The 16,911-nt window shown below is 48.5% G+C and overlaps 2 protein-coding genes across 3 annotated transcripts; one reads left to right on the plus strand and one right to left on the minus strand.

The window, feature by feature from the left end:
- Positions 1 to 2,191: 2,191 nt before the first annotated feature.
- Positions 2,192 to 11,290, minus strand: TSN (translin). 2 transcript variants are annotated; one of them, XM_038142537.1, is made up of 6 exons: positions 11,149 to 11,290; positions 10,897 to 10,990; positions 7,459 to 7,555; positions 6,565 to 6,680; positions 5,812 to 5,891; positions 2,192 to 5,468 (listed from the first exon to the last, which is right to left on the minus strand). In XM_038142537.1, the coding sequence occupies exons 1-6, from the start codon at positions 11,152 to 11,154 to the stop codon at positions 5,232 to 5,234; spliced, it is 630 nt and encodes a 209-aa protein (XP_037998465.1). In that variant the 5' UTR covers positions 11,155 to 11,290; the 3' UTR covers positions 2,192 to 5,231. The 2 variants fall into 2 exon arrangements, with proteins under 2 accessions (XP_037998465.1, XP_037998464.1); XM_038142536.1 differs by having other exon boundaries at positions 11,089 to 11,222.
- Positions 11,125 to 15,974, plus strand: NIFK (nucleolar protein interacting with the FHA domain of MKI67). The gene is given in 7 exon segments (XM_038142535.1): positions 11,125 to 11,662; positions 11,740 to 11,865; positions 12,544 to 12,652; positions 13,254 to 13,465; positions 14,122 to 14,202; positions 15,414 to 15,555; positions 15,558 to 15,974. Coding segments are annotated over 7 exon segments (1,233 nt in total). The 5' UTR covers positions 11,125 to 11,152; the 3' UTR covers positions 15,611 to 15,974.
- The last annotated feature ends 937 nt before the right edge of the window (positions 15,975 to 16,911 follow it).

A 16,911-nucleotide genomic window follows, 5' to 3' on the forward strand; every position in this document is an offset into this window, starting at 1 on the left:
TCCAGAAATATTTTTTTTTCCCCAAGCAGGAGATTCTGGTGAATCTTGCACTGTCTTGCTTGTCCCTGACATGTTCAAAGGGAAAAAAAGTTTAAATCTTCTAGCACCATGTCAAAGATCCCTTCAGGGCTCATGGATGAGGCAGCTATAGTAGCTTTCATTTTGTGATGTCTCCTCTTATGTGTGTGCTGGGGAACAGGGTAAGATTTAGCTGGAACTAGGCTGACTTTCTCTGACTTGAAACTGGAAAAACCTGGAACTGAAAGCAACAGAGGAAACTGTCCTCCCAGAGATCAGATAAATATTCAAAGCTCTCTCTGTCATCGAGTGGCCTGTCACTACAGTGGAGGATGAAGGAGCAAAATGTCTTACTGATCAGGCAGATGAAGGAACTGCCTTATTTCCCACATGCTGCTGCAGAGGAGCAATCTGACCAGACATAGGTACAAGCAATGAAGAAAAAAGGAAGTTTTGACAGTAACACTGTACAAAATACTCCAGGCAAGCCCTAAAGGCACTCATTAGAAAAGAACAGATCTCCCCTGGGAGCCTGAAGGTGATCCCCTTAGGGAAACCTTTCTACAACATGATGGAAAGGTTGAGTGATAGGAACAGAGTTCCTGTTCTTCAGCAGAGATGGAGCAACACTTTGAGGCAATCTGAACACAGGCAGAGCATCCTGCAGCACTGGTCTCTGCCCAGGCTTGACTAGGAGCAGTTACACAGCTGGAAAGAGTTGAAAAGATGGCATTATGCTCTAGATCCATTAGCAAGGATTAACATAATAATTTCCAGCTCAAATCCTGCCCCAGTGTGATCTCCCCCAGTGCAGGCTTTGCATCCCTGAGAAGTTATCTCAGCTGCAATTGCAAAGACCCAGCCTGCAGACAGCCCTCTCAGGGAAGGTTCTCTGCATGGAATCAGGCAAAGGATTTGTTTGCAGTGGAGGCCCAGGTGGCTTGAACCCTTCCCTCCTAGGACAGGAATTTCCCTTGCTGTGCCAGTCACATCCCTGGGAAGACTTCCAGGGGAGCAGAGCACCTTGCAGAGCTCAGGCTCTTACATTTTCCCCAGGCTAGATGTTTGTACACCCAGAGTGTGAATGTGCAGGTGAACAAGCACTCAGACAAGGAGTGTATTCCTCCTTTCAAGAAAGGGCTGGTTTTCAAACAGCCATGTTCTCCTTGGGCAGGGCAACCCCCAGTGCTGACCAATCAATGCAAACCAGAAGTGCCAGTTTGAAGTGACAATAAACAGGCAATGTAAACCTGCAAGGACATACCCATCTTACCTAATTCATGCCTGACCCACAACACACAGACAGGAGATACAAAAATAGGAGTCTTCCTTTTGAAATCCAAACACTCATTTCACAGCACTCCATTAATTCAGCAGGGAGGGACTCTGAACAACCCCTACACTTTTTAGTAGAGCTGCACCCTGCATCCAGTGCAGCTCTCTTTAGTAGAGCTGCACCCAGTGACACTATTTGAACAAGAGAAGATGGACTGCAGATGGGTGATGGCTTAGGATCCACACACAGACCCCCAGCATCATCCACGTTCATTTTCTGCTCCCCTTAATTGCCTTGGTGTGTAATGAGCTTGCTGGCTGAAAAACCTGGGTGAGGCTCTGTAGCTCACTCACTTTGCAGTGGAATGAAAGCAAATTATTTGTTCAGAGAGAAAATCCTTGGCAATCCTCTCAAAACGGGAAGCAGTTAAATTACTGCAAGAAAAATCAAACCATTTACCACACAGTGTTACAGCTCAGAGAATACTGAAAGCTGGCACCACAGGGAGAGGAAGAAGCCTCCTTCCAACACACTGGCACAGCATGGAAGGGGGACTGTGTGATAGACCAGGTCACAAGTAAACACTGCTGAAAAATAAAGATTGTTTCAGCTAAATCAGTTCCTTGATCCAGCTCACTGCACAGACACCTGGTTTGCTGGCACCAGGAAAGGGCAGCCTGGAGGTGATAACGTGTCCTCTGACAAGTGCCAGTTTAAAGAGGTGGCTGGGCTGGCTGCAGTTAATCAATTCCAGCAGGCAGAGCCCAGTTCAAGAGCCAGCCCCAAGGTCAATTGTGCATCCTGCTCACCCCCACTTCCCAAACTGTTTCAGGTTGGCACTTTCGTTGACTTGCTGGGCTTCAACAGGCAGGGCTATAAATAAAGAGCCATTAATCAACTACTTAACTACCTTTTTTACTGAAATAAAGAAAACCCACAGAAATGACATCAATATGTGAAAAATCCAAACAAACAAGTTAGTGAATGCAAAGACGATCCAAGAGAGCATTCCCAGGAACACACTTGAGGCTGAAGTGGCTCAGAGAACAGCCGTGCTGGGTGTTGAGTCAGACTCTCCAGTGCTCCTGCGCTGACTCACTCCCCTGCCAGCTGCCAGCACACGCTGCGCCGTCCATTCAGTACCAACAGGAGTCGCTTGTTCAGAGTTCAAGTGCATCTGATTCACCATGAGCCATCAAGCTTCTGCAGTCCACTGCCATTCCCTGCTCCCCCTTCCCTACTCAAGTCCTTCTGGGTTTTCCCTTCTTCCCTCTACTCCCAGCTCTGGGACAGGAACACAAGTTACCATTTAGGATCAGAGAAATGTGCAGATTCCTTGTCAAGGTTACAAGGTCCTACAGGCCACTGTGGTGCAAAGGAAGCTACAAAAGCATCCCCATCTTCCCCTGCTGCTGCCTAGGGAAAGTTATTGGTTTTCCACTCTCCAGACCCACACTGGGAATGAGCTGTGTAGCCAGGCTCTTGCAAACAGTGCTTTTCCAGAGGACGTTAGGCTCTCCCCAAGACTTAAAACAGGAAAGAACGAGCCGTATGCTAAACACCCTCCAAGAACACAACACTGAGTGTTTCTTTCTTGGGCACTTGCTCTTCAAAGAGCCTTAGACAGAAGGATCCCACACCTTGCATCTCTGCAGGCCCTGTGTAAGAACCTTGCTCTTCCAGTTGTCCCTCCCATGACACCTGCACCTGTGCCACAGCACTGCTTCATCTCCACCAGCTCTCAGAGCCCCCCAGCAAGAGCTGGCAGATGTGGGATCAAGTGAACAGCTGTGTTAGGCACACAGGATCCCACGTCAGGAAGCAGACCTGCTGCATGACCAAATCCAACTGGAGCACCTGGGACGCAAGTCAGCGCAAAGCCTTAACCAGCAGCTGCCCTGCCACATGGCCTCACATCCCAGTCCCATGTGCCAGGAGTCCTCTAACCTAAGACACACCAAACTGATGCTCAGGTAGCCCTTCTCTATTCTCCTGCTCCCATGAATTTCCTGTGTGACCTTGAAGTGCACAGCTGTGTCTGCACAGCCTTAGGGTGTTGGTTCACCCCCATCTCAGGTTTGGGCAGTAAAACTGGCTTAAGCTCCTTCCTTCCTCCCACTGCCACAGCATTGAGAAATGAGCAAACACTGTCACAGGGCAAGAACAAAGAAATACTTTGAAAGCTGTTACATTGCCACAGGGCTCAGGAAGTTACACCCTCATTTTCTTCAGCCGTGAAAGGGGGATATAGCCATCTCCCATATTAAGTGACGTTAAGATACAAAGGATAAGGACAAACATGAAAAATTATGAGATGCACTTAAAATAGTTTTGCCACCTCTTGGGTTGGTAAGGATAAGTTCCATAGCTCTCCTTTTTACTTGGTGAAATTGCTCAAAGTTTAAAAAAGCCTATGAAATCTGTTTGCAGGTTGGCTTTGCACTTGGCAGTGTTTAGAAGTGTGCCACTGAACAACAACTACAGGCAAGGGGAGGAACTCCATTATTGTCCAAGGACAGGTGAAGGATGAACTGAAATGCTGGTATTCCACAACAGATTCCCAGCAAGGGAAGCAAGTAACAGCAGATGATCAGACAACAGGCAGAGGTACCAAGTGGCCATAATCAAAGAACAGCTTTTATTGGCCAGAATAACCAAGAAACCATTTTCTTCCAAAAAACAAAACAACCCCTTAACTCAGTGGTAAATCTTCACTAAGCAACTGAAACGCAAACAAACTCCACATAAACTTGACTGTTCTCATTCATCCTCTCAAGTATTCCTCCTCCTAAGTTAGCTGCTCTCCTTAACCCTCCTGCACCACCAGAAGTAGGAGAATGACAAAATTCAAAGTCATTTAGGACAAGAGAACAAAAAAAACCCATGGGGAGGCATGAGTCTGTCCACTTACACACATGAAAGAGGTTGGTGTATGCAAAAATCTTAAATACTTACCTGAAAGCAGTAACTTCCCTGTTTCTGAAGATACAAACATTTTACTACACAAACTATAGTTTTGTGGTGTTTTTTTGTTTTTAATCCCAGGATACAGGTACAGTTGTGGCCTGTACAGGTTGTTACAACTCAGACACCACCTGCAGTTTGTCAGTTTACACTTCACTATTCAGAAAACTTGGAAGTTAAAAAAACCATAAAAATTGGTTACACTGAGTTCTCAAAGCAAATCATAATTTAAACCTCTGCATTTACTCGTGCCAGTAAAACAAATACCAGACAGAGAAAGCAGGTATCTAAGAAAACCTTGCTGTCCCTGGTAACTGAAATCATGGTGGAAAGAAAAAAAAAATGAGAGAGACAGAGATGCCAGGGTGCAAGACACCAGTTCCAATAGAGGAATTCTCAGGAGTATTTTCACTAATTTCTCAATTACAGGGTGTACATTATGAGAAACCATTAAAAAGGAGATCTGGTTCATAAACAGTTATGCACATTAGTTCAACTTACATAGGTGAAAATTTAACAAACAAAAAGGAAAAAAAAAGTGTCTTAAAAAAAAGTTGGTATTTACACACTGTGTTTCTTGAAAGATCCCATGTGTCTGCACTGAGCTGTGTGCTGTGCACACACCTCTGAGGGTGTGTGAGCAGAGATAGCCACAGCACTTCCCTGACAGCAGGGAAGCAACACTACAGAACTAATGGGAATCTCAGCTCCTGGGAGTTACTGACCACTACTGCTGCTGTGCAGAGAACGGCACCATGTGTTTGACAGAGGAACTCCACTGGAAACAGTCTCCTGTCCTAATCTAGACATGATTTTACAAAACATCTAACACCTGTACTACACCTTTTGTAAGAAAATAGAGAGCAGCTTTGAGCTGCAGTTCTTCTAAACTACTGTAGGAAGGCTTCTCTAGGTACTTCCTAAATTGGCAACCATCTGAGGTAATCGATGATGCTGTTCCAACGAGCATCCTTCACTTCTCCCCACCTGCACCAACTGTTGCCTCCTTATTGAGTCCTCTGATTGACAAGTCGTAAACCACTTCCTCAATTTTCTTGACATCGTATTTCAGGCCATCGTAGCGTTTCCTCAGGGAGTCATTCTTCAGGTTGAGGAGGCGGAAGCCAGAATCCAGCTCGTTGATAAAGGTTGAGATGCGGAGAGGGCGAGAATAGTCCCCAGCTGTGACACTGTTCACTGCCAGCCTGGCCTGCGAGAGGAGACACCGGAGAGCACAGCAGCCACATCACATCACATCACAGTCCCCATCAGCTACTGTACCAAATGAAGCACTTGTGTTCTTGGCAGACAGATTATTTGTTCTTAGATCTACCTTTTTGTTGAGCATAGTTCTGGATTTTCAATCAAATTACTACTAGTTTAAATTGTTAAAGTATCACTGAGCAACATGCAGAGAAGCATCTTGCTACAAGTTCAGATCAAGGTGTTGTGTATCATAACTGCCAGGAACAACTCAGGAAAGCTAAAAAACGCATTACTTCTGTTTTCAAGGTCAGTTTCAAACCATAAACATGCATGCATATCTTTCTTACCAGCTCACTGGCCAGAGTTAATACACCAGAAAGATAATCTTCAATGTCCAGGTGAAAGCCCCGTTCTCGATCAGCTTCAACTGAAACAAAAACAGAGCAGTGATGAGGTGGTGCAAAGTGATGAGTGATGAGCATGAGCAAACCCAGCCACCTTAAATTGCATTTGTTTACTGGTGCTAATTTGAAATATCAAATTTATGAAATGCTATTACAAACTGAAAGTCAGCCTTTTCCTGTATGTGATGTAATTACAGCCTCTCTGTTCTTGATTCAGCATCTTGTACATCCTCAACTGTACACCCAACAGAGTAATAGGATTTACATCTATATACAGGATGTATTTTCCTTACTTTTTTCAAATCTTTTGCTCTGTGAAGACACAATTCTTTTATAGCAAAGAATTTCATCTGTTTTACACACTTTTTAAATACCAAAAGCAAGAAGTTAGAGAAACAAGCTCTCATCTTTGTGTTATGCTTTTGGTGCATTTACACACTTTGAATGAATAACCTCCATTGATGAAGAACTTATAAATGAAGACTTTTGTTAACATTAGGTTTGCCAATTTCCGTCTTTCCGTCTTCCAGTCTTCCGTTCTGAGAACTTCTTGTTTATATAATAAAATCAAATACCAGATAAACCCTGGAACTGATTTCTCAGGAAGAAATGAAGTACTGCCATTTCCCTGTACCTCTGAAAGCTACAATGTCTAAGGTCACAAGCTTTTTCTCTTCGGTTACAGCATTAACTTACTCCCAAGTATTTCTGCAACAGCTTCTCGGGTCACTAATGTTTCTGACTCCAAGTAGACTACGAATGCTGCCAGGAACACCAGCCGCTGCAGCACAAACCTCCAGTGCTCATGAAACCTGCAGAGGAAACACCACGTCAAGGTATAAATAATTAATGTTTATTACTGGAGCGTTAGGCAACAAGCACACATTCTGTGTGTGTTGTGTTTTCTGCCTTAACACATGCACTTTGCAGTACTTTTGGTTTATCAGAATGACACCAGCTAAAAGACATCTCCTTGGTACTCCAGAACTCCACACCCAGGTTACCACACCAGACACTGACATTGGCTCACCCCTCTCACACACCTCCTCAGCTCCCACACTTTTCCAGGCTGTGTCCCCCACAGACAGCCAGAGCTTTCCCTTAGCAGATCTGAACTGACAAGATTCTTGTTCTTTGAAATGTTCTTGTCAGGCACTGTCCCCATCTGGCAGCAACAGAACACAAAGGTGACAACTTCATTTAGTGTCTGCAGAACCAAACAGCCATTTCATGACAGATTTAGAGCTCTGCTTCCAGGAACGCCCCAAACCGAACAACTTAACTGAAATTAATGGAGCAGCAAATGCCCTGCTCCCAGATACAAGGGCAGCTCCAGCAGAACACCAACTTCTTAAGCTTCCCTTTTTCTTTATAAAGAAAATTTCTAGAACAATAATTCAATACTGAGTATTTTTGGTGAAAAGTTACAGTGTTTGAGCAAAAGACCTCACACTCTTCTACCACGATTAACTTTTCAAAGAGAAAGAAGCATTCAACCCATCAACCATTACATCATTATTCCAAAGCAATGATGCCAAATGCCAAGCAATTCCCACATATATCTGTGCCTGGCTGTGTGTGATCCTGCACCTGTAATACTGATCAGCAGGAAACTTGGTCTTCAGAGACTCCATCTGTGTCCTCACTGTACCAAAGTGCTCACGTGCCTTCTGACACTTCTTTGGAACTGAAAAAGAAACAGCACAGCATTTGGGGAATGAATACACTCAGGAAATGGATATTTGACAGGCAGCAGAGGTTTGTGAACCGTTTCCCAGTGCAGACAGTGCTATTTACACTTCCTTCTTCCTCAAGGCAGGCTACTGACACTTGGAATCAATCTGAGAAGTATTCCTGGTGACACCATGAGCCATAGAGGTAAAGCAGAAAGATTCCTGAATTCCAGGCTGTCTGATCTGCTCTGGGCCTTTGTTTTGAACTTGAGCCAAGATGTCCCAGCAACAGCCAGATCCCAAGCAACAGAACAGCACTGCACACAGCAGCTGGCCCCAAAGGAAGCACACACCAAGCACTGCTGCCAGACATCTCTCACAGTCAAAGGAAAAGCAACTTTTCCTTCACTATATTAAAATCTTATCCTATTTTTTTCCTAATCCCTCAGAATTCGGCTACATGAGGTGCAACATCCCTTCAGGAAACTGCACTTCCTGCTTTTTACCATGTATTTGCAGAGCCTGGGTTCCAGCCTGCCCAGTGTGTGTTACAGCCCTGCAGAGAAATGATCTCTTGTTCCTGCAGCAGCCACTGCCACCTCCCGTTCCCCAACAGAGTTACAGCCCCGCTGCAGCGCCAGCGGCCGACCCAAGGGCTGAGGGCACAGCTTCCCTCAGCCCTCTCACACAGCCTGCTCACAGCCAGGACAAAGATCAACCTGACACACCCTCCTGCATCTTCATGTACAGAAGCCAGGATTATTCACAAAAGCTACATCTGAAAGCTGTGATGGTTTTTACCAAACAACACCTACTAGGAGTCACTCGAGTGTGATTATAAAACTTCTGTTAATAACACTTAATTTCTGTTTAAAAAAATAAAAGGGAGGGAGAACGACATGCAAAAACTGAAAAGCTTTAGGAAGCAGAATGTGGGAGTGCTCCACGTGGCAGCCAGGATGAAAGAGCTGTGTGCAGCTCACTGAGAGCTACAGGGCTGCCTCAGTCACGTGAGCATTGCATGGCAAGGGGAACAGAGTAAGGAACCCGTTCACGGTTGGATTCTGCCAGAGGCACCTGTGACAAAAGAAACAATCCTTACTGTGAAGGCTCACACAATGCCCAGTGACACACACAACCCCCAATTCAAACCACCCTTGCACAGCCCCAGGTGCCACCTCTGATGTTCTGCAGCTGCAGCTGCAGAGACCGAGCTGGCTCTGGGGCTGTGGGGGCCCCGCCTGTCACCCTGACTGCCACCAGGCAGCAGCAGGAGGCAGCACACGCTGCCCGGCCTTTGGAGCAGCTCCACAGCTCCATCTGGGACAGGCAGCCAGGGAAGCCCCTGCAAGACGACATTTTAAAAGCCACTGGCTGGTATGGGAAGCTGGCCTCCATCAAACTCCCAACTATCCCATGGTTTTACTGACAGCTGAATTTGATGACAAATTCACAGGTCTGCTATCACAAGTTAACTCTTGACCTATCAAGCATGAATTAATTTTTGTAGGAATTATAAGATGAGGCTTTGGGGTTTTTGTCTGATTGGTTTTATTTGTTTGTGGTTTTTTGGTTTGATTTTTTTTGTTGTTGTTGTTTTGCATTTTTTCAGTTGGTTTTGTTCTTTTTTTTTTCCTCTAACTATTCCAATCTCTTCTCAGACTCCTCAAGTTCCAGGACCAGCTCTCTCCAGCAATTAAAGATCAAGTGAAAATACACTGAGTTGAACACAGGCCTGTACAGTTAAATGCTTGACAATGACTCTGAAGTTGCTCCCCACACAATGACCACGGATTTTCCCAGGTTAGAGAACTGTGCTTGTGTCACTACGATATTTTTATGAAAATCCTTTTGTCAGGATTTTCTTCTCCTGAGAAGCTGAGAGAGCCTCAGGAACAAATGAAAACAAATTCCTGTCTGCTGCTGTGGAATGCAACAGGAGCTTTCTTGATTGTCCATGTTGGATGTTTCTACTTAGTGACCAGTGAAGGAGGCAGCTGGGTTCAGACTCTCTGGGAGTCACAAACCTTTGTTATCCATTCCTTTCTATTCCTGTCTCATCTTCTGATGCATCTTTCTGTTCTGGCAGTATAGTTTTAGTGTGGTCCTTTTAATATATATCATAATATAATAAACCAGCCTTCTGAAACATGGAGTCAAGATTTCTCAGTCTCTTCACAGGTCCTGTGTGCCCAGAGAAGGCCACACGCTTGTGCAGATAAGCACTCAGCAGCTCTGACTGCCAGCACTGCCAGCTTTCCCAGCAAATGGAACCTGCCTGCACAGCTCAAAGCTCAGCTGCTGCTCACTGCTGAACACAGAGCCTCCCTGAGGCCAGAGGAAGCCCAGGCCTCCAGCTCCAGCCCCAGTGTGCTGGGCAACCTCATCAGGCTGGAAACAACCCATCAGCTCTGCAAGGGAGCGAAACAGCACCTGGGGAGGCTGGTTCTGTTTCCCTTCACAGGGTGGCTTGCACAAATTCCTCTCCAGAGTTTCCAGCACAGTCAGAATGCTTGCTTCTTCTCACAATATACTAATTGACTGGAAAAAACCCAGCTCTTCAGGGACACATTTACGTTTATTCCAGTAGTTTCACCAGTAAGCTGAGAAATGAGGGGGCAGGAAGAGCAGATCTGAACCTGGGCCTGCAGAGCCGCTCTCGGGGCCTGGAGGAAACAGGCTGGCCCAGAAACATTCTGTCCAACACCTGAGAAGCCTGGAACCAGGCTGATGACAACCCAAACCTCCAAAGCTGCAGAACAATTCCTGCTGTCACTCAAGCAGACATCAAGAGCAGGTCCTGCTGTTTCAGCCCTTGGAAATTCTTGTTACATTTTGCTGCGTTAAGCAGATTTTATACACACGGAGAGAATGTGTTGTGTACAAACCAGATGTGTTCCCCCCCCCCCAGTCCATCCTGAATACCCCCTCAGTGCTCAGGACCACAGCTTTTTGGGGTGGGGGGTGAAGAGATGGGACGGGGACCCTGATCAAAGGCCCAACAAGTGATGATAACACATCCTGTGTGCAAGCCACCTACAGGAGACCTAAGAGCCAACTCAGCGGCCCTGAAAAGAACACCCTGCTCTCTGCACCGAGACACAAAAGCATCACGCTAGGGAGCGGAGAAAGGGACAGAACGGCGTCCCCAATGCCGAACGGCAGCTTTACTACTTGTCCGGCTTGAAACCTCCCGGCTGCGCTCTCCTGTTCCCAGCAGCCTGCGGGAAACCCCCGCTGAGGGCCCCGGGAGAGACCGGACCCTGGAAAAGGGGCCCGGGACAGGGCACCCGCGTGCTCCGAGGGACGCTCCCGCCCCCGGCTGTTCTCCCGGGGGCGGCGGCGCGGAACTCACTGTGCTGGAAGCCGGGCCCCTGGTGCACGCCCTGCAGCAGCGTCAGGATCTCCCGCGCCGTCTGCTCCAGCGCCTGCACCACCTTCCGGATCTCCTGCGGGCACAGCGCGCCGTCAGCCCGGGCACGGCACGGCACCACCCCGTCCCCGCGTCCCCGTCCCCTTCCCCGCCCCGCCCCGCCCGCCCCGGCACCTCTCGGATGTCCTGGTCCTGGCCGAGCGCTCCCTGCAGCGCCGCGAACATCTCGCTCACCGACATGGTGCCGCCGCTTCCCGCCCACGGGGCCTTCCGCGCCGCCGGCGCGCGCCTGCCCCGCGCACCGCCTGCCCGCGCCGCGCCGGGCTGCCCCGCGCACCGCCTGAGCGGCCGGAGCAGCCAGGATGAACGGAGGGGCGGCCGGGAGGGTGCCCAGCGAGTGCTGATCGCCCCGGGGGTGAAGCTGGCCGCCTCCAGGGCGGGAGTTTGTCGCCCCGGCGGTGTCCGTGTCCCGGGCCGCCCTCCCGGTGCGGTGGGGCCGGGCCCGGTGGGGCCTCGCGAGGGCCCGTCCGCCCCGTTGCTGGGAGACGGCGTCTGGCCGCACGGCGCCGGCGCGAGGGCAGTGACGCACTTCCGGCGGGCGCGCGGAGGCAGCATGGCGGCGGGGGAGGCCATGGCGGCGGAGGCGCCCGCGGCCGTGAGGGCGCCGCCGCTCCTGGCGCTGGAGCCGCGGCTGCAGCGCCAGTTCCAGCAGAAGGTGCAGCGGGCCCGCACCAAGCGGACGGCCAAGGTGAGCGGGGCGGCCCGGCGGGGCGGGGGCGGCTCGGCGGGTCCCGGCCCGGGCTGACGCGGTCTCTGTGCCCGCAGGAGGAGCTGACGCCCGGCGTGGTGTTCGTGGGGCATCTCCCGCGGGGCCTCTGCGAGCCGCAGCTCCGCGAGTACTTCGGGCAGTTCGGGACGGTGACGCGGCTGCGGCTCTCCCGGAGTAAGAAGGTGAGGAGCGGCCCGCGCGGTGCCGTGGTGCGGCCGAGGCCGGGCCGGGCCGGGCGGGCTCCGTGACCTCCGGGGCTCCCCTTGCCCAGCAATGGCCCGCGGAACGCGCAGAGGCCGCAGCGCCCTGAGCCCCTCGGGAGCCCCGCGTGGGACGCGGCGGGGCCGTGCCCGGACGGAGCGCCGGGGCCGGGGGCTGTCCCCGGCTGAGAGGCGGCGGCTGGGGCACGGCCTGGTGGCCCCTTTTCCCGTGAGTAAATTCCCTCCCGCGGGAAGTGTCAGAATGCACCAGTTCAAGGTACAACTGAAGTGCCACGATTCTGTTTTAACTTACTTGTTGTGTTTGATAAATCTAATTTCTTCTCACTTCTGGGTTTGCTGTCACATTTTAAGATTAGTGTATAAGCATGCAACAGTGGAACAGCAGCACTGCAGGGCAGCTTTGGTTTTTTTTGGCAAGTAGGTACCTGTGAGCAGTTTGTTTTGTGTGCAAATATGTATTTTACAAATAATGACACGCCAATTAAGGACTAAATTGTGCTTTTCACAATTTCAGTGACCTTTGTGCCATTATTTGTGGTTATCTGAGAATAGGCCATGACTTTGGAAGAATAAAATAACTTTATTAGAGCCCTTCAGGTGCCAAAGCATTGTTTGATGTTTCTCTCTTGTCACTCACAGACTGGAGCCAGCAAAGGCTATGCATTTATGGAGTTTGAGTGTGATGATGTGGCCAAGATTGTTGCAGACACAATGAATAACTACCTGTTTTCTGAGAGACTGCTGAAGTGTAAGTATCAGCTGCAGTATAAGTCCTCTAGCATGCAAAGGAAACTTTGAGTTATTTCAGTTATTTTTTTTCAACTGAGCATAGAATCTTAGGGGTTTTTAATGAAGTTCTGTCCCAGAAGTATTTTCTGTGGGATGAGCTTTTCATCACGTGTAAAGAACACGCTCAGCAGGCTCTAGTGCTGGTTCTTTCTCTGGGCTAATGTTGCTCTTAGTGACTGTGTAACGTGAATCTCAGTTGGGTTTGCTGTAGAGATACTTCCTTTCACATGGACACTCCTTGGCATTTGCAGTTGTCTGTAAGGTTGGACAGGAGGGGTTTTTGAGTAAAAGGTTGATGAAATCTCTGAGTTTGTCAGTCACGGTAACAGTAACACCTTCTTTGGAAATGATTAGGATCATAGGAGGTGTTGTGAAACAATTTTGTCTGATCTTTCTGGGTGAAACTGTTTCACCCATCCTCCCGTCCATTTCTCTTGTGGCTGAGGGCGCAGTGACCTTTTCTGTGCTCCCGGATGGCTGCACCAGCGCGGTGCTGTAGCTGTGAGCGCCCTTGGCGGGAAGGGGAGCCCTGCTGTAACCCGTGCCCGTGTTTGGCGCAGGTCAGTTCGTGCCTCCTGAGAAGGTCCACGAGAACCTCTTCAAAGACTGTGACAAGATCTTCCGGAAGCCTTCCCAGCCGGCGGTGCGGCGCTACAACAGGATCCGCTCCCTGCTGGACAAGGCCAGGATGACCAAGCGCCTGCTGCGGAAGGAGAGGCTCTTACGGAAGAAGCTGGCTGAAAAGGGGCTGGAGTATGACTTCCCAGGATTTGTAAGTTTGGCATCGTTTCAGTGTCAAGCAGTATGTGCCTCTCGAGTTGTGCTGAATGCATGGCAGTCGTGTGTTTTGTGTGGGACTGGCAGAAGAGCTGGAGCCCCAGGGAGGCTCACTTGTGTTAGGAGCTGTATGGAAGCGCCAGGCGTTCAGTGTGGTGCTGCTGCGGGCTGCCCTCCGTGTGCCTGCGTGTTTACTCGTGGAGAAATAACAGGTAGCAGCAAAGGGCAGATGTTCCTTTTCTTCTGCTGGTACAAGCAGTTGGATATTCAGTGGTTTAATACTGGAGTGCAGATCCCCAAAGAGCAGAGGGGCTTTGGCAGAGTCGGGGTTTGAAGGCAGGTCCCAAGACCAGAACATCCGTCCACAGCCCTTGCATGTTCCCCTGCTGCAGAGTGCTTGGGTCAGGTACTTGAGTGGTGAGCAGTTAATGCTGTTTGACATGGAATGTTTTAAAAATGCAGAGTAGCGTGCTTTCTTGTGTTGCTTTCGGTGTTTTTGTTCAAACCAGATCACCTCTGTGTCAGTCAGTTTATTTAAACCCATTTGCTGTAGCAAAGACTTTGTAGTTATGAAACACATCTATGAACTGTTAAGGGATTGCATCTTCACACAAGTGTGTAATGATCCACCTGATCTGTCTTTCTTCCTAGGCTGCACAGGCGCTTTCCAAAAAGAGAAAAAAAGTTAAAACATCCAAGAAATCAAAACTGAACGTTTCTTTGAGCAGCCAGGTAAGACAGAGCAGTGCTGGTGGTGACCAGTACCACCATTCACATTGGTGTGGGTGTTTGAACAGCTGGCACCTTAATACTGATTTCAACACACAAAAACCTTAACATTGTTTGCCTGAGAGATGTTTGTGCCAGGTAGCTCCTTTGAGATGTGTTTACACTCTTGAACAGGGGAGGGTGATAGAATCCTCGTGGTTCGTTCTCCTGTGAGAGTATTCAGCAGCAAAGGCTTCTGCTCAGCACACTGCAACCAGCAGTGCCTGTGCCTCGGTGTGTCTGCTGTCAGCCTCTGCTGTTCAGCACTCCCCTGAGGCTGAGGTGCTGCAGGGTGCTGGGCCAGGCACCTGTACCCCCCTGCACCTGTGCTTTATCCTGGGACGACATGATCTCCTTCTGGAGTGGATGGAGTCCTTTTGTTGGATCGTGTTTCAATGCCTGCCTGTTTTGATAAAAAGAGAGGTGAATTGTTGAGACAGTCTAGTGCTGTCTGTCCATATTTCCGTCTGTATTGTCCCTCCTACCCTGTGCTCTCCAGGCACAGAATTTGGTGTTTAGTGCCAGGTAAAAGTAGCAGTAGGGTGAAAGGGAAGTTCGGGTCATCAGGGCTGAGATTTGGGATATTGGCAGTCCAAAAAGTCTGTAATGCATAAACATTTCTGTTCTGTTTCATCATTGTTGTGAGTTGGGGGGGTGAGTGTTTGGGAATTTTTATTATTACTGGGTTTACTTGTGATAATTGGGGCGTGGCTGGTTGTGAGGAAGACAGGATAACTGATACATTCTGTCAACTGAGTTCTGAGGGCTTACTGAGGTAACAAAGCTGGGATGTTTCAGCTCTGTTGTAAAATTGAATGTGGCATTTCTGTATGCCAGTCTCAAATATACTCCTTCATCCCCGCCCCGTTGCCCTGATTCTCTTCCACTTGACTTTCGTGATGCTTTGAGTGAGGAAATGCAAAATTTAGAAAGCAAATGTGCATAACAACCATGTTAAAAAATGTGAATTAATTTCCATTTGCCTTTCACGTACACTTCTCTGAAGGTGACACTTCTGTCCAAAGAAATAATGTCTACAAAAGTAGCTAGATATAAAATGTAAACAATTTTCTGAAGGAGAGCTGGACTGAGGTGTCTTGTGGTACCACAGGGGCAGTGACAGCTTTTTCTGGCAGATGGCTTTGCAGTGAATCCTGTGTTTCTGATCTCTTCAGGATCCTACTCCAGTCTGTACTCCAGCAGTGCTCGAGCGCCGGAAAGCTGCTCGGATGGATGATGACACAGAGGATGAAGTAACTGTAAGGCTTCCTTCTGGCAGCGTTAAGAACGCTGTGCAGAGACCAAAGAAGCAGCCAAGGCAAAGGCCAAGCCTGAAGAAACAGAAACAGACCTAAAATTTTTGTGGCTGTAGCCATATTTTTCTCAACTTAAAAACTATTGAGGTGGAGCTTCTACTGGGTCTGCTGCCCTGGCTTGGTTCATCCTGCCTAGACTGTTTCAGGTTTTCTTAGGCAAGGACTCTGTTCTCAGATTCTGTCCCTCTGGTTTAGCCATCAAGGGATGTGTGAAGATATTCTTGACTTTGTGCTCACAAGTGCCTGTGCTGTGACACAGCTACAGTAGTCCAGAATCTTCAGTTAATTTTGTAACTCATGTCTTGTGCTCACTGTTTGGAAACAAAATGTGAGGCTGTCCATTCAGAGTTTGCTAATGCAAGCAACTGTATCTTAAATTTATAATTAATTACAGGTTATTAAAAAAATTACCACCTTTCAGTTTTCTTGGCTCTTGGTAACAGTTCTTCTGTTTAACTGAATGTGTTCTGTGAAAGTTCTCATGTATTTGCACCAATGGAGGCTCTCGAGAAGATGCACCAATAATCAGAGCACTCTGAGTTCTACTGGCAGCTCTGTTGTCCTTTGTCACTGCATTTTAGTTTCATGGCTTGCATGAAACCAAGGGTGTCTGCTCCAGGGGTGATAAGCACATGGAAATATTGTAATAGCCAGGAGTGAAAAGGCAGGTTTTTGTCAGGAGTAGTATGAGTTCAGAGAATTGAGTGTAGCTTTTTGTAATGCATTAAGATTCATTCTTGTTCCAGCTTGCTTGTCATTGCAGATGGCAGGTATCCAGTCCTGCTTGAACTGGCAGTTTGTGCAGTGAGAATTTGGATTTTAATGCAAGTCTGAGATCTGTAGAAGTCCCAGATTGGGTTCTGTGCACATACTTAGCCTTCATCTTTTGTTGTCTTAAACACTCCAGTGCTGTTGGCTGCTGGTCAGGCTTGGCAGGAGATTTTACAGGAAAGCCCAGGTGATAATAACCGGCTAGGTAGGTGGCTGGCACTAATTCCTTGGCTACTTTAGTTCAGGTCCTGGCAGAGAAAAATTAATCTAAACCATTGGCCTTGCTGATTCTGATCTGTCTGGCCTGATCACTGGAATAATCGTGGGATCATAATGACATTGGCCAGGTGACTCAGATTAGATCTTTCTCCTTTCCTGAGGAAGTCACTTCAATGAGTGCATCTTCATATCCAATGCTCGTCACCTTGGGCAGGCCAGGGGAATCTCCTCACCAGCCCAGTGGTCAGGGACAGTCCTTGCCTTTTTATGGAAGTGTTGCCGCATACATCTGCAGGCTTCCTTCCCTGTGTGTTGTTTGCTGAGGAACAGGCAGTGCTTGCACCCCAAACCCCTGGGAAATGCCCGT

This window comes from Motacilla alba, chromosome 7 (assembly GCF_015832195.1).
Source record: "Motacilla alba alba isolate MOTALB_02 chromosome 7, Motacilla_alba_V1.0_pri, whole genome shotgun sequence".
NCBI lineage: Eukaryota > Metazoa > Chordata > Aves > Passeriformes > Motacillidae > Motacilla > Motacilla alba.